This window comes from Bos mutus, chromosome 22 (assembly GCF_027580195.1).
Source record: "Bos mutus isolate GX-2022 chromosome 22, NWIPB_WYAK_1.1, whole genome shotgun sequence".
NCBI classification, from domain to species: domain Eukaryota; kingdom Metazoa; phylum Chordata; class Mammalia; order Artiodactyla; family Bovidae; genus Bos; species Bos mutus.
In genome coordinates this window covers 6,418,788-6,442,344 of record NC_091638.1, presented here as the reverse complement: position 1 = coordinate 6,442,344, position 23,557 = coordinate 6,418,788, and the positions used below count along the sequence as shown (strand labels likewise).

Below are 23,557 nucleotides of genomic sequence, written 5' to 3'. Positions count from 1 at the left end.
TACGTGTGAGGAGCCTCTGGCAGCCACCCTGCGTCTGGGCCGAGGGGCATCAGCCGGACCTGACACCACCCAAAGACCTGCGCCTGTCAGCAGCCCTCTGTCATGACTTCTGACCGGAGACGAGCATCCATCCTTCGAGCGAGAACCCTCCCACCCAGCCAGGATGGCCTCCTTTTGGGGAATTAGAGACAGGCGCAAGAGAGAGTCTTCTGGAGGAGAAACCCCGCATGCACTGAGCGTGGGGAGAACAGTAGGTCCCCGCGGTTGCCACCGCGTGTTCAGAGGACAAGCATCACATCCATGTCTGTCCTCGGGGAGTAATTGTTCTGGGCGTGTGGTAGCGAGGGCTGTGCCCTCGATTGTCCCACGGTACATGGTTACCACTGGGGAGTGAGGGCGGACGTGGCCAGTGGAATTCGCTGCACAGCCGGCCGGCCGTGGGGGCCCCGGGCTCTGCCAGTGCTGCTGATTGGATCCCCAAGTTGGACTGGGACTTTGGATCCCTCTGTGCCAATCCTCGTGACCTCGGGCTGTTAGATGGGGCTTCTTAGGGTGCCAGATGACACTGATGTGTTGATGCGCTCTGAGGATAGAGTACTGGTTGTGACCACTTGGTTACATACACTGTAAATACCAAGATGGAGAAAAAATGACCAGAGACTGAAGAGGCGGTAACACCTTTGGTGGTTGGTCCCTGGGCACTTGTACCTCTTAGACACTTGGATCCTCTTGGTCTTCTGGAATTCGCCGTGCTCCCTGTTTTGTTCCCTTCGTCTGTCTCCATTCACCCGCCCTCCCAGTCTGGGAGGCCCTCAGCGCTGGCCCCCCTCAGCGCTCTCCATGTTTCAGCTTCACGTTCCTGTTTTTTCTAAAACCTCTCATTTTGGGAAGACCACCTTCTCTTGACTTGTATCGCTTAGTGAGCAAAAGCCGTCTCGCCCTGGTGGCTGTGATCGCATGCCGTTGCATGTTCTGTGTAGCTGTGACCTTGAGAAGCACGTGGCATATGAGGCCACATCATTTCCCAGTTACTCCTCTGCCCGCTACCGTGCTCATGACATGGAGGGCATCTGAGGGTAGTGACGCTTGGGGTCCTCTTCCCTGCCACCCACCTCTTGGTGGCTCTCAGAATACCAGACAGTGTTCTTGGCACGGCTGGGTCCCCCCTTTTCCTGTAAACACAATATCTGGGCTACGTCTAGCTCTCGCATTCAGTGTCAAGGTTTTTGGGTTGACTCAGCCCACCCATACCTCCATGCTGAGATACCAGCACGCAGGGAGAGATGCCAGACTTTTAAAAAACAGTTGAGCTGCAGCATGTTCGCTGCTGGAAGAGAAGTTGACGTTCATTTTCTTGCTGGCTTTCTGTCTTGATCTGGTAGACTTTTGGGGAAAGTTGCAGCTCAGTAGAGCTCAGTGGGTTCTGTCGTTCTGTTGAAAATGTAGTCCAGTTAAAAATACCTCTTGTCAGGATGCTTGTTTTTCTGGCAAAAGTTGGCTGCGGGCATCCATCTGATCCTTACTGGAGGAAACCTTTCAGACCTGCATGGCTGTATTTCCAGGCTCCATGGGGAGCTGCTCCCTGCCCAGCAGTGAAACGACTTCTTGGAAGGCTGGGTAGGGCACAGGCCTCTCTCTAAGGCCTTGAGGTGAAGGTTCAGCCCTTTAATTTAAGTCACTGGGTTAAAGCGGACATTAGTAGTAGATCCAGCTGCTTGTATTGGCCCCAGGCCTCAGTCCAGACAGCAGGGGAGATCACCGTGAAGAAAGAGGAGGGGAAGATAGAAATGAGGCTGGGAAGAGGGTGGGTTTGGGGGGCGTGACGCGGAGTGAGGCCTCCGATAGGGAACTGCATGGACTCTAAAGATAAATGTCTGTTTCCTGGTTGGTTTTTTCCCTGGAACTGACTCCAACTGTAATTACATCACACGTGTGTATTGAATAAAAGAGATTGGAATTTCAGTCTTGCTTGGGATTTGCATTTGTATGAAGGCGTGGAGGTTTTTGTGAAAAGGATGAGACACCAGCCAAGTTCAATGTGTCTGAGACACCGGTGCTCCCCTTGACAGGGCAGCGGGACCCACATGGATCTAACACGAGTTGCGATGTTGCTTCTGGCTTTGGATCCCAAAGCGCGGATGAGCTTCTCCCTCTCAGATGAGGCGTAGAGATCGGTAATGAGGCAGGGGCGTGTCTGGTGCTGGGACCGTCTCCTGTTCAACCACTTCTCAGCCTGAGAGCCCAGCTCACTTCCATGACCCTTCAGACCTTGAGAGGCCTGAGGTCAGTCTAGGCAGACCCACTCTATAAAATGCCGTCCCTCCCCAATTTGAGTGTGAAATGTCAAAGGTGACAGATTTTTTTTTTTTTTTTTAAGATTTTTGTTTTGTATGTGGACATTTTTAAAGTCTTTATTCAATTTGTTATAACGCTGCTTCTATTTTATGCTTTGTTTTGTTTTGTTTTTTGGCTGCAAGATCTTAGCTCCCCAACCAGGGATCGAACCCTCGCCCCCTGCATTGGAAGAGGGAGTCTAAACCACTGGACGGCCAGGAAAGTCCCATAGCAGTAGATACCTCATTGAATGTCCTTAAGAGCCCTTGCCCTGGGGGCCAGGTCACTGCTGAGCCACCAGGGGGCGCCAGCTGCCTGTCGGCCTTTTCCTGGCCCTCCGCTTGTCTGTCCTCCCTTTTGCTAGCAACGCAGGAGTCACTGGCTTGTTGTAGCACCACACTCTGCGGTGCTCATGTGGTAGAAATCCTGAGTCATAATTTTTGTTTTTACTAAAAGCTTCATTTTCCCAAAGTCTGCTTTTCTTTACAGCATATCCTAATTCCATTATATCTTCAAGTTTGCAGACCTTTTTACTGCCCAGCTGGCTCATTTGCAGAGCTCTCCAGGGGATGGGGAGGGGATTTGAAGATGCTTCTTGATCAGGTCTTAGGAATTTTCTCAGTGTTATAAAGCCGTTTTTTTTCCTTTCAGTTTTCTTCTGAGGTGGAGAAACACTGTTCAGCCACCTCTGATCCCCTGGGGAGAGGAGCAGACCTGATGAGTGGGCGGGGGAGGATGCGACCAGCACGTGGGCCTGACTGTGGAAAGGAGATTGGATCCACTGACCGTTACCACTGTTGTGGATTTCATGTTAGAGCAGGAGAATCTGCAAGCCCTTGACCTTGAAAAGGGAGCTTTTCTGCCTTTAAAACTCCATCAAAGCTGGTTCTTCGAATTCTCCATTTTTCAGAGACCCTGCTAACTGTGGGTGCTTTGCAGGTGCCCACAAATTGGTGTTCACACGGCCAGTTGACCTTCAGGCTGATGTGCCCTGTTGGAGACGTCTACCCTCCATCCACGCATGCCTGTATTGTTTTATTTTTCTAATAATTGCTACTTTTTAATTTACTTTTATTTATTTTTGGCTGTTCTGGGTCTTTGTGGCTGTGAGTGGGCTTTCTCTAGTTGCAGCAAACCGAGGCAGTGCACAGGCCTCTCATTGCTGGGGCTTCCCTTGTGGTGGAGCACGGGCTCTAGACATGCAGGCTTCAGTAGTTGCAACATGTGGGCTTAGCTGCCTTGATGCATGTGGGATCTTCCTGGACCAGGGATTGAACCCATGTCCCCTGTATTGGCAGGCAAATTCTTATCCACCGGACCACGGGGGAAGTCCCACACATCCCCATTTTGAGACCCACACAAAAAGTGGTCTCACCTTCTGCATACGAATTGAGTTCCAGTTTGGGTGGAATTGGAGGAGGGGTGGTTCTCTAATATGTTCACAGACAAAGTGATGAATGAAACCAGCTTTAAAAAAAAAAAAACAACAAAACTTGATTATTTATTCAAGGTTTGGTAGGAGACTCTTCTGCAGTTTCTCAGAAGCTGGAAGAAACAGGAATATTACTGGATCCTTGTTTAAGCTCAGGGCACAGTTTGCTAAGGATCTGTGCCAGTGAGGGGATGTGTGTCAGACTCCCCGCGGCCTTTCTTCCCTTGACGGGACTTCAGGGCCCCCAGGAGTTTTGGCCACCAGTCACCCTGGAGTGAGTCAGCTTCTGGGCCTGTGCACCGGCCTGCTTTCTCTTTGCTGGAGCCAGTGTCCCTGGTGGTATCATGAGACACGGGAAATGTGACGTTGATTGGAGTGGGACGAGCTGGAGAGGCTTGCATGCACAGTAATGTCTGTTTGCTGTGGCAGGATCTCGCAGAAGGCTTCTTGGCTCCTTGGAAATCAGGGACCGGCTGGGTTTAGTTTTCAAGGGAGGCAGACAGCAGGAGATGTGTGGTCTGGGTGGTCTGTAAGCACCTCCCTGAGAGTGGCTACGGATGGGAGGGGTGGAGAGTTCCCCATGCACTGGCCTATAGGCAGATGGAAAAAATCACAGTTTCAGAAAAAAGGAGCCTTCTTCACTTCGCAAAGCTGACTTGAGCTATTGATTTGTTTACCTCACACTCAGTACTTTGCGAGAGCAACTCATTTCAGGAGGAACAGTTAGTTGCACTCCAAATGGAGCTCCCTTTCTTTTTGAATTTCTGTTTTGGAGAACAGTTGATGAGCGATGCTGTGTTCCTTTCGGGTGCCCAGCAGTGATGCAGTTGTACACCTACAGGTATCTGTTCTTCTTCAGGGTCTTTTCCCATGGCGCTCCCTTTCTTGCTGAGATGTGCAGGGACCTTGAAAGCCACGCCTGCCTTCTCCAGTGCAGGCTGGTAACCTGATTTGCTTTCTGTTTTAACAAGTTATCTAAATGTTCTTGGTCGTGCCAGGTCTTCGTTGTGTGAGGTCTTTACTTGTGGCACCTGGGCTCTCAGTTGCAGGGTGTGGGCTGAACCTGGGCCCCCTGCATGGGGATTGCAGAGAATAGCCACTGGACCACCAGGAAGGTCCCACAATTGCTTTCGATTGTGCTTTCTCCTCCTGACACACATGCCAGGTGTTGCCCTCTCCTGCCCCCCTGCCCCGGGTGGAGGGCAGTCTGCTAATCCTTCCTGCCTGTCAGATCGCTGCAGAGGAGGCAGCAGCTGCGTCACCGAGGCACGGGCTTTGCTGGTGGCTCAGAGGTAAAAGAATCTGCCTGCCAGGGCAAGAGATGCGGATTCAATCCCGGGGTTGGGAAGATCCCCTGGAGAAGGGAATGGCTACCCACTCCAGTCTTCTTGCCTGGAGAACCGCATGGACAGAGGAGTCTGGCAGGCTCTACAGTCTGTGGGGTTGCAAAGAGTCAGACACGACTGAGAGACTAACACTTTTCGCCTTCGCATTGAAGGGTGGGTGTCTGAGCTTTCTGGCTTCAGTGGCACCTGATTGGAGATGCAAACTCACAGAGCACAGAGGCAGCCACCCTTTAAAATTCCCCTAAAATGCTGAGGAGAGGAACGAGGAGAGTGAGGAGGACAGGTGCGTGGGAGGGTGGCCCTGACTTAGCCCGTCGGGCGCAGAAGCACAGCGGCCTTGATCGCCATGGGCACTGCAGCGGAGGAGCTGAAGCTGGAGGAGAGACAGGGCCGCCGGGCGCTGGGCTCCTGTCCGCCTGCCCCTGGCTTCCCAGCACGGCCCCAGACTCCGCTCAGGTCCGTCCGCTGGATCACGATGGGGGGACAGAGGCCCTCGGTTGTTTCAGTATATCCAGCAAAGCACCTTTCCGGTGATGGTCACATAAGACACGTGGCGTGAGTCTGGGGAACCAGGCAGATGATGGAAACACGATTCTTGGCTGGAGGACAGCCCCGTGGACTTGGGAATGATTTGAGAAATATGTCTAAGGAAAACGTCTATTTCAATTGAAGTCTTCCTCTTACTTTTAAACAGCATACTTATGTGTGTATTTGGCTGCATCATCGAGATCTTTGTGGCCCATGCCCTCTTCAGCTGTGGCCTGGGCTTCTTCACTCTGTTGCAAGGTGGGTTCATAACCACTGGACCATCAGGGAAGTCCCTCAACTGAAATTTTAAAAACTGCTACCCCGGTGGGAAAAATACCTTATTTCCTCTGGCGCGTTGGGGAGGAACGGCCAGCATGTGTGTGTGAAGCCAGATGATTATCAATACCGTGATAGCGAAGTAACTTTTGTGTATCGGAAATAGATGCGATGGTTCTGTCTCCTGAGGTTGAAAATCGTTAGTTTTTGTGTGGATATTTGGACAAGTCTGTATCCTTTTATATGAAAACGTTCAAGCTCCTGTGTTTCTGTATTTTAAGTTCATTGTGTCTAACCTGTCAACAGAAATTAGAAACAATTACGACGTGTTTTGTGTGGAGTGCTTTTGCTGATAGAGAAACAAGTACTTTGAGAACATAAATGAGGAATGGTGAATAAAATGGTGGTTTCTTTCAAGAGAAGAGTTCTTTGGCACTTAGGTATCAGAAAATTTTGCTCTTAGCTACTCCCCTGGCACATTGTATTAACTTGCCTGCTTTCTGTGTAATTTGGAAAATGGGAATCAAGCAACTGAATGAATAAAACTTGCATCAAGGAAAGCATAGGGTCTGTTGGTGGATTGAAGCTTAGTATTGTTGTTCCATTTCAGGCTTTTTCTTTACGTTTTCATTTTTGTTTCCCTGCCTAAATGAACGCCAACAACTGAGCCTTTTTCGGTCACACTTGCCATCTTGATATTAACTAATGGGAGTAGAAATAATTTCAGAGTAAATTTTCACATAAATAAGGGTAATGTCAATTTCAGAGGCATCTGATGTTTGCTGATAAACAGAAATTTGCATTACTTATAGTGTAAATTTACATTAGCTGTAGTGAGTTGTACAAGTTAACAGGAGAACATCATTTGGGAATAGTGGAGATGAATGGATGCATGCTGGTATGTTACAGTTATTAATAGTTTCTTGGGGGCCAGGAAGCTTTTTGTCAGGGGAGGTGCTTAGGTCAGAATGTTCACTTACTGATGAGGGGGGGAAGATGAGCGAGTTCCTGCAGCGCTTGCAGGCGGGACCTGCACCCCAAAGATCGTCTTCACCCCACAGCCAGGAGCACCAGCTGGTGAAGTTCTTTCTGGGCGAGCCTGGGCTCTCTGCCCTTTTGCCAAAGAACATGGGTGCGGTGCTGTGCCTCCCTTCTCGGGACCAGCTGGTGATTTTTATTGATGATCTTGTTTTAGCCAAATTCAGGCCCTGAATTGGTTTTGTCCGAAGATGAGAAAAGCGACACTGAAGATCAGGAAGAGACAGAACTGGGCGTCATGGAGGACCAGCGCAGTGTGATCCTGCACCTCATTTCTCAGCTCAAACTTGGGATGGATCTGACCAAGGTAGGAGGGCGTGTCCCCAGGGACTTGTGGCTGGTCGTCTGGGCGCTGTGTTTCCCTCCCAGGCTTCCCTGTCAAGCATGGATGCCCCAGGGATGATTGGAAAGGCTTTTTTTGTTTGTTTGTTTGACTGTGTCACACAGCATGTGGGATCTTAGTTCCCTCATCAGGGGTTGAACCTAAGCCCCTGCAGTGGAAGCATGGAGCTTAACCACTGGGTCACCCGGAAAGTCCCTGGAAAGGATATTTCATGCGGACACCCATCCCAAGGGTGAGAGCCTGGCCTTTGCATCTCTGGAGGAGCTGAGATGCTCCAAGGGTGGGGAGAGCACACGAGATGATGAGGACAGTTCCAGATGGGATTTGTCTCCCACTGTGTCCTCGAGAGGATGAAAGGTGACCTAGAGAGATGCACGTGGCACATTAGCCACAGAAAACAGGAGGAAGGAGACGGTGGGGGTGGGAGTGAGCCTGGCCCCTGGCACCTCCTCCCGGGTACCTGGCCACCTGCTGCTGCCGCCTGTTGCTGGCCTTCACCCTGCTGGTGACCAGACCTCAGTGCCCGCTGGTTGGTGGACATGCAGAAACTCCCGCTGGTGTGCGCTCATCCTGGGAAACTGTTGACAGGACTCAGCATCCTCACGGTGATGCCCAGGAGAGGGCCCATGTGGAGGCTCCCCCCACTCTGGGCAGCGTCTTTGTTCTGGAGGCGAGAGGAAAGGCCGCTATGCTTGCCGCTGAGAGGTGAGGGCGGGCATTAATGGCCTTGTGGGTTGTGCGAGGTGCCTGGACTTGACTGCCTAACCTGCCTTGGGTTCCCTTGCCTTGTCCTGATTCTGATGCTGGAAGCTCAGCCTCTGTGCACCAGGGCCAAAAGGAATCTCAGAGACAGAGTTTTGGGTGATGTAGAGAAGAACAGCTTCATTGCTTTGTCAGGCAAAGGGGGACACAGCAGCCTAATGCCCTCAAGTCTGTGTGCCCCAACCCAGGAGGATTTGGTGAGGAGCTGTAGAGCAGCGGCTCAAGGGTGGAGCTGCTGCTGAGGCTCAGGGTGCGTGCAGGGCCTGTACTCCTTTAGTCTGGCCCAGGTGATCTCCTCTCGAACGGGGTTGATCCATCTTACATTTGTCTATCCATCTTGTATATAACATTGTTTATCCACCTTATGTATAATAGTTTGCATCTGCTAATCCCAAACTGCAAGGACAACCCAGATTAGGACTTGAACCCAAGGTCTTTTAATTGAGATCGCACACCTGGTCTCAGGGTTTAATGAAACTCAGGTTCTTGATATCTTATCATAGCAAGAATTCAGTGAGAGACAAAGTGATAGGTAAGAAGTGGATTAATTTAGAGAGAAGTACACCCTACTGACAGAGTGTGGGTCCTCTCAGAAGGCGAGAGAGGCCCCAAATATGGCATCTTTAGTTTTTATAGGCTAGGTAATCTTATAGGCTAATGAGCAGGAGAATCACTACAGCTGTTTTGAGGGAGGGGCGGGAATTCCCAGGCCTTGGACCACTGCCCACTGTTTGCTGTTTGACGGGCAGCCTCGGAACTGCCCTGGCGCTGGTGGCGGTGCCGTTTCTTTCACTGCGTTGCGCCGAGCCCGTGCTGAGGCGCGCGGGCTGGCGGAAGTCCACTCGCCCGCCATCTTGAACTAGCTTGTTCTAGCCAGTTGTTGTCGCGTCCTGTGGCGGTGTCCTTCTTTCAAAGGTTCTGCCTCCCCCTTCCCTTTCGTTTCAGACCTCACCCTCTGTCCCTTCCCCATCCTCCCCTTCCCTTGGCAACCACACTTCTGTTCTCTGTGTCTCTGATTCTGGTTTTGTTTCGTTGATGTGCTCACTTGTGCTGTAATTTAGATTCCGCCTGTGTGTGATATCGCATGGTACTTGTCTGTCTCTGACTGCCTCACTTCGCTGAGTGTGGTCATCTCTGTGTCCACCCATGTTCCTGCAGATGGCATTGTTCTTTATTCGTGGCTGAGTAATATTCCATTTTATGTATGCACCTCATTTCTTTATCCACTCATCTGTTGATGGGCATTTAGGTTGCTTCCATGTCCTGGCTGCTGTGACTAGCATTGCAGTGAATACTGGGGTGCGTGTATCTTTTCACATTATGGTTTTATCTGGGTATATGCCCAGTACTGGGATTCCTGGATCATTTGGTAGTTCTGTTTTTAGTTTGTTTGTTTGTTTGTTTGTTTTTGAGGAATCTCCATTTTGGTTTTCACAGTAGCTACAAATTGGCATCACTGACTCCATGGACGTGAGTCTGGGTGAACTCCCGGAGTTGATGGACAGGGAGGCCTGGCATGCTGTGATTCATGGGGTCGCAAAGAGTCGGACACGACGGAGCAACTGAACTGAAGTGACATCAAATTATATTCCCACCATCAGTGTATGAGGGTTCCCTTTTCTCCACACCCTGTCCAGCATCTATTGTTTGTAGATCAAATCGTTCCTGTTGTCTCTTCGCCTCTTCTCAGCTCTTGACTGTGTTATTCAGTGACGCTTGTGCTAAACTGGCTGTGGATGAACTTGGCCTGAATGGCACTTGGTCCAGGGAGCGGGCATCCTGGAGAGGGAAGATTCCTCCATTCAAGAATGAAGCTCTGGTCTCTCCATAAAATAAGTGCATGGCTCTGTCTTTGCAGAGATGGCCAGTGCTGCCACATTCACAGGTCAGCTGCCTCACCAGGCCTTTAGGGCTGCATTTTGCAGTTTCCTGGACATGTGACTGGTGGGGTCGTACAGCACCCCATGCTCAGAAGCACCCCAGGCTTGGTTACTACTCTGCTGTTGCTGACTTGACTTGCATTTTCATTTTTCACCGGGCCCTTTCACTGGTCCTGCTTCGAAAAGCACCTTTGCCTGCCCTCCTTTCTCGGTTGTGGTTCCAGAAGCCTAAGTTTCTGGTAAATTCCTCCGCTGAATAATCTGCTGTACTTTCACAAACTGTGGGTAGCCCAGGAAGGAAAATACAGGAAAAGAAGGGGCTGTAGAAGATGGAGGTCACAGAAGGGCACTTTGACAAAGGGACATGTAGGTGGAGCCTGAAGAACAAGTGGACAGGAGTGGGAGGAACGAGAGGAAGGGTGTTCTGGCGGAGGGAAGAGCATGGGCAAAGCCAGAGAGTTCTGTACGGTGGTGGGGTGTGCGAGGAGTGCGTACTAGTGGGCCCGGAGGAGCCTCGAGTCTGGAGGGGTCAGATCTGCAGAGCCCTGTGGGCTGCTGAAGGAGGGTAGATTTGATCCTGAGGGACGTAGGAAACCTCTGGAGCACTTGGAGCAGCTGGGAAACGTGTTCAGAGCCACTGTCCTGCCAAATCATGGGCTCCAGGGAGGCGGGCCCCAGGGTGCAAGGTTGAGCTTGGTTTATGATTATTTTTCCCTTGTTTCCAGGGCTGTGAAAGGCAGCCTTTGCTGACGCATGTGCTCTCTCATCTGGTATGTGTATGTTGGGCTCCACACCTGCCATGCTGGGAGTTCCACCTTTCAGAATCCACGCCCTCGTGGAGCCTGTGTGGTGGTGGAAGGAGACAGACAAGAAACAAGAGAGTGAAAAGGATGCAGGGACTAGAAACGCGATGCAGAGACACAGAGCACGGTGGGCCCGGGTTAAGGTGACGGCAGGAGGGCGGACCTCCTCCATCAGCTGCTCCGAGCAGGGTTCCCCGGGTGTCGCTGGAGTGCAGACCCCAGATGGAGATACAGAAGTCAGGCAGGGGACCTCGCAGTGGAAGGGCATTCAGGCCAGAGGGGACGGTGGGTGGACAAGGCCCAGGGTGGATCTTGCTTGGCGTTTGAGGATGACCACTGTGCCAGGATGAGAGTGACTTGTATGGGTTGGCAGGAAATTAAGTTGGCAGGAAGGCAGGGGCTGGATCAGAGAACCTAGTCGGACATTGTGAGGACTTGGGTATTATTCTGGGTGATGTGGGTGCCACTGGAGAGCTTTGAGCGGAGTCATGCAGGGCCTTCCTCGTATTGTTTTAATATTTATTTTTGTGTTTGGTGACTCGGGTCTTAGTGGCGGCACACGGGATCTTCTGTCACAGTGCATGGACTCTGGTTGAGGCACCAGGCTCCAGAGCGCACAGGCTTCAGGAGTTTCGATATGTGGCTTAGTTGCTCTGTGACATGTGGGATCTTAGTTCCCCAACCGGGGATCAGCCCACATCCCTTGCATTGCAAGGCGGATTCTTAACTCCTGGACCACCAGGGCAATTCCCTTCCTTGTATTTGTAAAGGTTTATTTTGACTCTTGTGTGGAAAGTGGACTGAGAAAAGGCGGCGGGGTGCAGGCAGCAAGGTCATGGTGGAAACGGAAGTGACAGTCAGTGGTAAGGGTGGTGGCAGATTCTAGGTGTACACAGAAGGGGTGCCAGCGGGCTGCGACTGTCCTGTTTGCATGTAGATTGGATGTAGGATATGAGCTAAAGAGGAATAAAGAACGACTGTAACCCAGGCTACTGGGATAATAAAAATTAGAACTGCTGTTTGTTTCAGAGATCTCTTACTGAGGAATTGATGACCCTAAACAAAATGACCGAAAGTGATCCTTTTACCTCTGCACAGTCAGGCAGTCTAGGCTGGGCTCAGCCGAGCAGTCCCCCTGCTGGTCTTGCCTGTGGCCACTGCCTGTGTGCCTGTCTTCAGCTGTTGGGCTGACTGTGGGCTGGACTTGGTTGGAACAGCTGGGCCTTTCTCTCACCATGAAGTTCCAGGACCTTCTTTCTCCGTGAATCCTTCCTTCGCGATCTGTCCAGTGGGGTAGCCAGCTCAAAACTCCCAGGAGGGCAAAAGTGAACACTGATAAACCTTAGGCCCCAAACTGACACCATGTCAGTTCTACTCTGTTGATGAATGTATGACAAGGGGACTGTGTAGGAGTGTGATCTCCAGGGGCTCAGGTTCGCTGAGGGCCACAGTGGAGCTGACCACCACCCCTGCTTAGCAAGGGAAAGAAGGTATAGAATGGGGAGGTCAGGGGGATACCCCAGGTTCAACCTTGAGTCTCTTGGGTCTGAGAGATCCATTCATACCTAAAAGGGAGTGAATAGAGGCATAGGAGGAAATGCCAGAGAATCCCCAATATGTCGAGTCTGGAGAGATGCTGCTGCTGCTGCTGCTAAGATGCTTCAGTCCTGTCCAACTCTGTGCAACCCCACAGACGGCAGCCCACCAGGCTCCCCCGTCCCTGGGATTCTCCAGGCAAGAATACTGGAGTGGGTCGCCATTTCCTTCTCCAATGCATGAAAATGAAAAGTGAAAGTGAAGTCGCTCAGTCGTGTCTGACTCTTCGCGACCCCATGGGCTGCAGCCCACCAGGCTCTTCCGTCCATGGGATTTTCCAGGCAAGAGTACTGGAGTGGGGTGCCATTGCCTTCTCTGGGAGAGATGGAGAGTCAGTGGAGGGAGAGGACAGGAAGCAGAGGAGCATGGTAGCATGAGGTCACACAGTGTTTCAAAGAGAAGGGAGTCTCCACTGCATGGCATTCCAGCTGAGGGCGGAGAAAAAGCATGCTTGCAGAGGGACCATTGCCTTTGTTTTGGTCAAGGTATGATTGGGTGGCTTCAAGGGAGGATGGGGAGAAAAAGTGGAGACAGGCAGTAAAGTTTCAAGGAGTTTTGATGCCACGGGGACCAGAAAATTGGAAGGAAGGTCTGCAATTGACAAGTGTAGTTTCTGCAGATGTTTGAATGCTGCTGGGAACAGTCGGGAGAGAGGGTGCAGGTGCCTGCGGGAACTTGAGAGGGGAGGGGCTGGGATCCCGTGAAGGCGCAGAGGGCTTGCCCATATCCAGAACCATTCATCGTTGGAGCAGGAGGCAGGCAGCAGAGAAGTGTGCAGACGCCAGGGACTCGCAGGAGAGCCCTCTGTTCATGCCCGTGGCTCTGAGCCTGGATGCCTCCCAACTGAGTCACCTTGCCTCTGAGTGTTTCTGTTTCCTTCTCTGTAAATTCGGGATAGTTGTGCTCAGAACTAGTGCAAGGCAAAGAGTGGGTTGAGCTCTCCTTGGGCGTCCCATGCATATCCCGTCCATCAAGGATGCTAGCCAAGATTCTGTACATTGAGAGGGAAACTCGCTGAGATCATTATGAAGTTTCTCTAATTCTTTTTTTTTTTAATTTCTTAAATTTTTTTTTATTCTCGTTTCTTCGTCTTAATTTTTTCTGATTCTTAAAGAATTGTTTAAATTGTTTCAGTATTGCTGTTTGTAAAACCAAGAGGAGATTTAGTTTGTGGCTGTGGTTCGTGGACCCCCTGGATAGAGAATCGCATTAGGACAGATACCTGCATGTCTGCATGAAAACTTTCTCATGGCCTGCATTCCTGTTCACGGATGGATAACTTCCCAGCAGACCGTTGTGTTGTCTTGCATGACCTCCTCAAGTGGCTACTTGGTATTATACAGTGGACATCCTAAATGCACAGCTTTTTCCTTTGATCACATAATTTATTAGGCCACATTCTAGGCGCAGTCACAACATGCACAGATTAACAACACTGCTGTGCTTACGCTCCTCCTTCTCAGGGGAGAGTTTGCCCAGGTCCTCATGGCTGCCGCAGCCAAGAGGTGAACCTCGATCCACAGCCTCTGACTCTCCTATGAGCCGAGGTCTTGAACCCTGAGGCTACGTGGGACCTGATTCCAACAAATGCACCTCTCTATATGTAGTAAATATCTTCTCAGAAAAAGTAAAATTTTATTTGAAACTCATTTCATCCAATAACAGTTTTAATGAATGCCTTTTGTGATGTCCCAAGCACCATGAAATAGGCATGAAGGGAGCTGGCCCTTTAAGGGAACTCAGGGAGAATCCTGTGGGCTGAGTAGAGAAACCCCTGGGCAGTGCGGCTCCTCTCCTGCTTGCTTTGTAAGGCTGGGCTTGTGTGTAGTGTGTGGCTTGTGTGTACGTCCTCTGGCTGCCTTAAAGGATTGCATAGATCCGTCTCGGGGGCTGATCTTGGTCTCCTTTCCTTGCTGTTTGCTCCAGGTGGATTTGCCAGTCTTAATGGCAGAGCATCAGGTAGATGGCTCTCCCGGTTACCAAATGAACTGATGTTTCTTTGGAGAGGTGGCTCCCGCCCAGCCCTTCCTTATAGGAGGCCCACTGTGCTCTTAGAGGAGGCCCACTCTTTCCGGGACCCTTTGACTTTCTCAATGGGCAGTCAATTGTTTCCAGGTTCTAGGAGCCCAACCCAAAGGGTAGTTCGTTACTTCTAGACTGCTGCGACTTTAGCTGTAATTAAGTTTTCTCTGATTCCCAAGTGCAGATCTTTTTTCCTTTTCCCCAAAGTAGTTCAAGGTCTTAATTATGTTGGTGGCGGCAAAGGCAGCCCTGGCGGATGGCTTGATGAACCTGCAGCAGTGCTTTCGGGGCTTTGGCTGCCGTCATCCTGAGCAGCTGGGCGGTCGCTCACCTCTCTGCTGGAGACAGACGGCCCAATTAGTCCTCCCCACTTCTTGGCTCTCGTGTCTACAGTGTCCACTGCCCAAGACACAGATGATTAAGTGACTGACTGGCAAAGGGACCAAAAAAAGGAATGTCAGGGAGGGACCATAGGCGAGAGAGAATCTACTTTAGAGGGAAGGGTGACGTCTTTGCCCAGGATGGTCACGGTGCTGGGTGGAAAGACGTGGGTTGGATATGCTGCACAAACACCAGCAAGAGATAAACGGGGAGACAGTCACCGATAGCTGCCCCATTCTCCTCTGTCTCTCCAGGAGTTCTACTTTTCCCAGAGCTGACAGAGCCACAGCATCACATGCCTAGCGGGTGCCTAGTGGGTGGGACCTGCGGTTGGCTATGAGGCCACATTCCCTGCGTCTTTCATTTCAGGAGCATTGTCTGGGACAACTAGTAAATTCCCAGGCGTTGCATCCCTAGCAGAGCCTTTTTTTCTTTCCTTTCAGCTCTTTATTTTGCCCATGTTCCCGTCTACGGTAGAGCTGCAGGAAGAGAACAGTGAATTCGCACATTCTTCACCTGTATCGGCCAGTTGTTCACATGTTGCCATTTTGCACTTTTCTCTCTTCTTCCTCCTCTCCCGCTTCTCTCTGTCCCTCACAAGAACGCATGGAGGTGTATGTGTGTGTTAGTTTCCTGATGAGCCGTTTCAGAGTAGGTCGCAGACACAGCACTCCTCCCTGATGTCCCTCAGTGAGTGGATCTGGGCAGATCATCAGTTACCTGACGGGGACATTCTCCTGCACTACTCATTCGTCACCCTGGTCAAGTTTAACCTCGATGCCGTTCTGTTTCTCACACACCTGTTGCAGGAAGGGGAGCCCCTTCCAGGGCCCGAGCGTGGGCTCTTGTCTACCACTCGGAAATGAATCTTCCGAGGAGACACATGTGCTGACAAAGCGAGAGACTTCACTGGGAAGGGGCGCCAGGCGGAGAGCAGCAGGGTGTGGGGCCCCAGGAGAACTGCCCTGCCACGTGGCTCCGCAGCCTCGGGTTTCTCGGTGATGGGATCAGTTTCCAGGCTGTCTCCCGTGGGGCATGCATTGCTCAGCCAAGATGGATGCCAGCGAGAAGGAGGTGGGAGGTGGAAGGACACGTGGTGTCTCCTTTTGACCTTTCCCGAACTCCTCCGGTTGGTGGCGGCTTAGTTCCTTACCAGGACTTCCTGTCGTAAAATAACTCACACAGATGGTTACTCTGGTGCCTAGCCAGAGTCGCAGTTTCAGTGTGCGTCCCCTAACACACCCATAGTAAAATTTCCCCCAGTTGTTCCAATAAGGCTCTGTTTAGCATTGATCAAAGCAAGAGAGCCCTGGAGATGCTACAAAGGGGGTGTCTGATGGTTACAGTCAAGGAGCCGGTGGGTGGGTTCGCCTGGAAGCGGGGGCTGTGAGGAACGATCTCCTAGAGGAGGTTACCCTTGAGCTGTTTCTCATTTAGACAAGGCAGGAGGGAGGGCAGGCAAAAGAGACAGGACTGAACGTGTGTGTGTGTGTGTGTGTGTGCATGCACATTTGTGAGGGGAAGGCTGGAGGCAGAAAATGAGGGATAATGTGAGACTGGAGAAGGTGAGGGACACCCTGGCCTTTGTCTCTTGCAGAGAGTTTAGAAAGACGAGTCCAGCTGTGGCGTGGATAAGAAGTGGGCGTGACAGCTGGAAAGGAGGGTGGGTTAGGGAGGGTCAGCTGTGCTTTTCCAGAAACGGGGCACCGGAAGTGTCCGTTCTTAGTCACCAACGGCTCCCTCCCCTCTGCATGTTAATGCCAGGTTTGGTTTTGTTCTTCTGGCTGTGCTGGGTCTCTGTTGAGGTGTGTGGGCTCCTCTAGTTATGGCTCATGGGTTCAGTTGCTCCGCAGAAGATGGGATCTTTGTTCAACAGGGGTTGAACCCAAGTCCCCTGTGTTGGAAAGCAGATGCCCGTCTGCATATTGATGACAGTTTGGGGCTGGTGGATTGCCTTGTCATCCTGGAAAGAGTAAAATGGACTGGAAGGTGGGGCTCTCATCCCACCCTTTCCCCTGGGCCGCTTCCTGACCCCCTTGGCCGTAATCAGGGACAGGAGAAGGGGTGGCCCAGCCATCCATTCTGACGTCCAGTGAACGCTCACCTCGTTTGTCACTGAGGGAAAGAAGATGCTCTCGTTGGGCAGAAGCAGAGAATCGTGGTATCGGGGTGATGGACCCAACTTGGGGAGCAGTCGGGGGCCCTGGGGTTCCCTCCACACACCTTCCCTGCCTCCTCCCCTGTCTGTCCCTCACCTGTGAGAGCAGAGGGCTGACCACAGCATCCCGAAGAGGCTTTTGGGCTTTAATGATCTGCAGCTGGGGATTCTGAGTGGCGTTCTTTTCTCCATTTATTTCATTTTTTAAAAAAACATTTGTTTACGTATGTGTTTATTTGGCTGTACCCGGTCTCAGTTGTGGCACAGCGGGTCTTTAGTTGTGCATGTGGGATCTAGTTCCCCCTGCATTGGGAGTGTAGAGTCTTGGCCACTGGACCACCAGGCAAGTCCCGATTTAATTTGTCTTAATCCTTCAGCTTCTGAGTTCAGAAATGCTAGCTTGGAGGAAATGTCTTAAACTCTAGCCCTTTTCCCAGGAGAGCAGAAACATCTGCATGATTCTTTGCCTTCGTGTTCATTCTTGGGTCCCAGAGGTGGAATGGTTGACAGAGACACCTCGTCCCATGGGGGGCGGGGAGGAGGAGCCAGGCCGGGGGACCCCCTTCATGTGCAGCTCCGTCCATTGGGCTGGAGGCCTCAGTGTGGCTCAGCGCCCAACAGCCGATCCCAGCAGAGAACCCCTTGCCTGGGTGGGAGAACAGGAGTGGAGAGGTGTGGGAGGGTCTGGAGATGGAGACCCTGGAAGCTTCTTTTCTTTTTGAAAATGTTTATGTATTTAGCTGTGCCGGCTCTTAGTTGCAGCACTCAGAATCTTTAGTTATGCATGTGGGATCTAGTTCCCTGACCAGGGATCACCCCAACCCCCCTGCATTGGGAGTGCAGAGTCTTAACCACTGGACCACCAGGGAAGTCCCTTTCTTTACTTTTTAAATTAATTTAACTTTATTGGCTGGAAGGAGGGGGAGTTCAAAGGCTGTTTAAATCCACAGCTCCCAATCTGCACAGCCTGTGTGGGAGGCGTTCCTGCGGGGACCTCGAGTGGCTCTGTTGGGGGAGGACATAAGAGACATAGTCGGGCCCCAACAGAGTGTGGGGAAGGAGGCTGAACTTGACCTCCTCCCACCCAGAGCCGTAGGAGGTGAGATCAGTGGGGTCTGAAGGCCACTCTGAGCCGGAATGTGTTTTTCCTGGTCAGCTCGAGTCCTCGGGCACCGAGCTGCTCAAATCTGTCAGGCTGTGGCTCAGAAGAAAATGAGATCTCCGTTAGTTTGTAGGGTTGTGGTTTAGATGTTTCTTCTTGCAGTTTATTAGAAAAAGGAAGCAGAAAGATACTCATAAGAAATGTAAAGACACTTCTGTCGCCAAGAGAGACGTGTGGAACATGGGGTCCTTCTGTGGCCTGTGGGCTGTGTCATGTGTTCATTCTGCGTCTGGCTCCTTTGACTTGTCACAGCTGCGCTGTCCTCTCGTTTCAAGAGAAAGATAGAAAAGCATTAAGAAGGATACCGGCCTCTCCTTCCCGGTGGGCTGGCCTTTCCCTAGCTTATTCTGAGGTATCTGTGCTTTGCTGTTCTCGAGGCTGGCTGGCTCGTGTCCGCCTGGCTGTCTCATGTCCGCCTGTCTCTCTAGTGTCTGCCTCGCCTCTCTCGTGCCCACCTGTCTCATGTCCGCCTGTCTCTCTCGTGTCTGCCTGTCTGTCTCGTGCCCGCCTGTCTCTCTCATGTCCGCCTGTCTGTCTCGTGCCCGCCTGTCTCTTCCATGTCCGCCTGTCTCTTGTGTCCGCCTGTCTCTCTCGTGTCTGCCTGTCTCTCTCATGTCCGCCTGTCTGTCTTGTGCCCACCTGTCTTGTGTCCGCCTGTCTTTCTTGTGTCCGCCTGTCTGTCTCGTGCCTGTCTGGCTGTCTTGTACCTGCCTGGCTGTCTCATGTCCGCCTGGCTGTCTCGTGTCCGCCTGTCTGTCTCATGTCTGCCTGTCTCTCTTGTGTCTGCCTCGCCTGTCTCTCTTGTGTCTGCCTGGCTGTCTCATGTCTGCCTGTCTCTCTCGTGTCCGCCTGTCTCTCAGGATACCTCGCTTCCACTGTGTCTCCATCTTTCTAGAGGAACGGTCCCAGTGAGGGCCGAGCTGGGGACCCAGTCACAGGGCTGTGTGTGATATCCCCAGTTGGTGACGCTTTCGAATGGCCTGGCGCCACGGATGTGGCAGAAGGACAGACTCAGCCACGCAGGGAGGAGCAGAAGCCAGCGTGCGACCTTGGCCAGCCCCTTCCCTCACCCGGGCAGTTCAGGGGTCAGGACTGGTCTTCTGGCTTCAAAACCCGGTGACCCTAGGAGAGGAGGAGCCGAGTGAGATGGCGTTCCACGTCAGCACAGGCTTGTCTTGCAGCCGAGCGGGTGTGGTTACTGGCCCACAGCCGTCTTGTAGTGAGCTCACTGAGGGGTGCTAGCAGGTCGGCGTGGTGAGGGGCTACCTGTGTCCCAGAAAGTCCCTCAGCTGCTTTAGGTGGCCTAATCCCTGGGTTCTGGGCGTTTGGGTGATGGCACACGAGGGAGCACTCAGATCCACGCTGGACCAACGAGGAGTGCCGTAGCCCCTGGTGGACGCTCCAGGCTCCTCCCTGTCCTCAGTCATGGGCCAGTGACACAGCGAGGGGACGGCCCCTCTGCCAGGCAGTTTACCAGAAGCTTTTGCTGTCAGCCCAGTCTGTTTCTTCATAGCTCATTTCTCCTGACCCAGCCCACGGAGCAGCCTCCAGCTGTGGCCCTCCTGTCCATGGTAGCCCTGTGAACACTGCTGCTAGCTGGCCTTGCCTCCAGAGACATGGGCCAAGGCCCTTTCTGTACTCATTTTCTGTCCCAATCCTGGTAGGGTTTCTATACTGCTCTTACTATAGCCATTTCCAAAGATTCTCTCCGTGGGTGGTGGTCTATCTGGACCCCCTCTGACATGGCAGCCCTGAGCCCCGGGATCCGGGTTTGTGGGGACACACCGAGCATTGCCCTTGGCAGTGCCCAGTGGCAGGAAGAATACAAAAGAGCCCTTTGGAGCTGTTTTCTTCACGTCTCTAAATGTGGAGAGCTGGGTGTGGACCAAGGGTCACGTGTTAGCAAGGCGCTGGCTGTGGAGGGAGACACAGAGGCTGTGGTTTCAGCCCAGGTGAGCAGAGTGGAAGACAGCTCAGCACGGTCTCACCCACGAAGCTGGGTGGGCATCATGGGCGCCTCCGCAGCCATTTCCAGTTCCTCATTCTGCCGTCTGATGTGTCATGTGTGCGCACATCCAAGGAATTGGCCTTGGCGCCGGCCCTGGGGACTGTGCCTAGGGGGTGGCAGCCTCAGCTTTCACCTGTAACCGCAGGGCTCGCTGTCTGACCTTGCCTCCTCCGGGCGCAGGTGGTGCTCCCCACGTTCATTCTGGAGAAGCGGTCCTTGCTGGAGATGTACGCGGACTTCCTGGCGCACCCTGACCTGCTGCTGGCCGTCGCGGCGGGGGCCACGCCCCAGGACCGGGTCATCGGCTTCGTGGAATATTACCTCACTGCCTTCCATGAGGGCCGCAAGGGCGCCCTGGCCAAGAAGCCCTACAACCCCATCATTGGCGAGACGTTCCACTGCTCCTGGGAGGTTCCTAAGGATAAGGTCAAGGCCCGGAGGACTGCCCTCCCTGCCCCCGCGGGCCACGAACACCCAATGGCCGACGACTCTTCCAAGAACTACAAGCTGCGGTTTGTGGCCGAGCAGGTGTCTCACCATCCGCCCATCTCCTGCTTCTACTGTGAGTGCAAGGAGAAGAGACTGTGTGTCAACACTCACGTGTGGACCAAAAGCAAGTTCATGGGCATGTCCGTGGGGGTCTCGATGATCGGGGAAGGTAAGCCGTGCTGAGGGGTGGAGCTGGGCTCTGATGGAGGGACATTTGTGTACATGATGGGTGCTTGAGGGTGTGCGTGTGGACTCCATTCTTTTCACTTCATCACAGAGCTGGGGGTAAGCGGACAGGCGGGAACTAGGGATGGGGCTTGCCTTTGGGGACCAGGTCCTGGCCCTTTGCCAGTGGGGCCGAGGTGATGCAGGAAGCAGGATGCGGCTCTTTGCCTGTTAGGCTGGCTTCTTCACCTTCTCCTCATGTGTGGGCCACCAAACAGATCCTTTTATTTCCAGCTCCGTATGAATATTAGAGTTGGCTTCAAATCTATGAAAACACATCTTTACTCATGCTCATCGGTGTTCTGGCTCACAAACAACGTAGCTGCTCAGTCGTGTCCGACTCTTTGTGACCCCCATGGACTGTAGCCCACCAGGCTCCTCTATCCATTAAATTCTTCAGGCAAGAATACTGGAATGGGTTGCCATTCCTTTCTCCGGAGGATCTTCCCGACCCAGGGATCGAAACCAGGTCTCCTGCATGGCAGGCAGATTGTTTACCTTCTGAGCCACCAGCGATGCCCTGAGCATCATAGAGCTGCCTGTTCATTATCTGCTCATAAATAATTCTCAAGACAAATCTCTGGATGCTGGGCTTGCAATTCTGAATCAAGAACCCAGTGTAATCAGACCATGCATGGATCACACATTCCCCTCTTAGTGGGAAAAACTTTAATAATCCTTGTTAAATTCAGGTGCCTATGTAAGTGTTTCTTCAACTCCCTTTTAGTCATCAGTCCCTTTGAGAATCTGGCCACAGACTCTCAGAAAAGAGAAAAAAAATCCAACACAAAATTTGGCTTTCGGGTTCAGGGTATACATGGCTCCTCAGAAGCCCTTCCAGAATTCCAGAAGATTAGAGTACCTCCCATTGACTTAGTAGGCTTTTATTGAGCACCTAATGTACGCCAGCCATTGTCTTGGGAGCCATGAATACTTGAGTGAACAAAATACGCGGAAGAAAACGTGTCCTCATGAAGCTCTCTTCTGCTGGGGAAATACAGTGGTGGGTGCTTTAGAAGGTGTTCAGTGCTAGAGAGAAAAATAAAGCAGGGAAGGTGGACCTGGGAATGGGGGGGACAGGGTGGTGGAGCTAGAGGACGGGCTGGAGTGGCAGCTGGATAGACCTCACTAAAAAGGAGGCAACTGGGCGAAGACCCCAGGGGGTGGTGAGGGACCCCAGGGGTGGTGAAGGACCCCAGGGGGTGGTGAAGGACCCCAGGGGTGATGAAGAACAGGCCTTGTAAATGGCCTGCTAAGTGTGTCTGACAAAGAGAAAGAGGCCCTGGGGACCAGGGGCAGGGGGTCCCTGCATGCTGGACTGAGATGGGAAGTCATGTGCCTGGAGAAGGGAGGGAGAGAGGGGGAGAAGATAAGGTCAGAGAGAACTGTGGCCAGGGAATGTGGGAGCCTGGGGGCCATCCCCTGGGGTATCCGCTGTCACTGATGCTAAGTGAGCTGCGAAGATGTGGGCTTTGAGTAGAAGATTCTGTGAACTGACTTGCATTTTAGCAAGATTGTTCCAGCTGCTTGTTGCCGCTAGGTCATAAGAGGAGAAAGGGGCACAAGGAGACCAGTCAGGAGACTATGATGAGAATCCAGGCAGGAGATGGTGGTGGCTTGGGCCAGGGCAGAGATGGTGGGGTGGTGACATGGGGCGGGAACCTGGGTGAATAAGTGGAGCGATCAGACGTGGGGTGTGAGCAGAAGGCGATGCCGAGCCTTTTTGCTTTGTTTCTGTGTGTGCTCAGTCATGCAGTTGTGTCTGACTCTTTGTGACCCCACGGACTGTAGCCCACCAGGCTCCTCTGTCCATGACGTTTTCCAGGCGAGAATACTGGAGGGGGTTGCCACGCCCTCCTCCAGGGGATCTTCCCGCCCCAGGGATCGAACCCGTGTCTCTCGTGTCTCCTGGGATTCCTCAACCCTAGTGCCACCTAAAATGCTGCATGATTGTTGATGCTCTTCCCAGCACTCTACACTTCATACCCGTGACTCATTCATTTATTTTTCAGCTGCAAGTCGGTCCCTCCTGATCTCCCCCATCTATTTCTTTCCTCCCCTCTGGCAGCCGCCTGTTTTTTCTCTGAATCTGTGTTTCTGCTGTGTTATGTTTGTTCATTCGCTTTGTTCATTTTGTTTTTTTAGATTCCACCTATAAGTATATCATACAGTGTTTATCTTTCTCTGTCTGACTTATTTCATGTAGTATAATACCGTCTAGGTCTATCCCTTTCATCACAAAGGGCAAAATTTCATGGTTTTCATCATTACTGTTTCATTGTGTATTTATACCACAGTTTCTTGATCCGTTTGTCCGTTGGTGGGCACTTACGTTGCTTCCGTACCTTGGTTATTGTAGATGCTGCTGCTTCTGAGCACAGGGCTGTGTATCTCTTCCAATCGGTGTTTTCGTTTTCTTTGGGTAAATGCCCAGAAGTGTGATTGCCGGATCGTGCGGTGGTGCTCTCCTTAGCTTTGGGGAAGCCTCTATACTGTTCTCCATGGTGGCTGCACCAGGTGATGTTCCCAGCACCAGTGAACAAGGGTTCCCTTTTCTCCACAGCCCCACCGGCATTTCTCATCTCTCATCTTTTTCACGATGGCCGTCCTGACAGGTGTGAGGTGACGTCTCACTGTGGTTTTGATCTGCCTCTCCCTGTTGATTTGAGACACGGAGCATCTGCTCATGCGCCTCTTGGCCGTTAAGCGGCCGTGCGGACTGCTGTGTGTCTCTTCAGATCCTCTACCTCGTTGTCAGTTGTTTGGCTTTTTAA

At 52.1% G+C, this 23,557-nt stretch overlaps 1 protein-coding gene across 3 annotated transcripts in view; it reads left to right on the top strand.

Annotated features, from left to right (window-relative positions):
• The window catches only part of OSBPL10 (oxysterol binding protein like 10), a 340,081-nt gene that overhangs the window by 295,725 nt on the left and 20,799 nt on the right, over positions 1-23,557 (top strand). For all 3 annotated transcript variants that reach the window (XM_070359885.1, XM_070359886.1, XM_070359887.1), the window contains 2 exons: positions 7,112-7,261; positions 20,250-20,727. In XM_070359885.1, the coding sequence (XP_070215986.1) occupies positions 7,112-7,261; positions 20,250-20,727 (628 nt within the window). The remainder of the gene's footprint in view (positions 1-7,111; positions 7,262-20,249; positions 20,728-23,557) is intronic.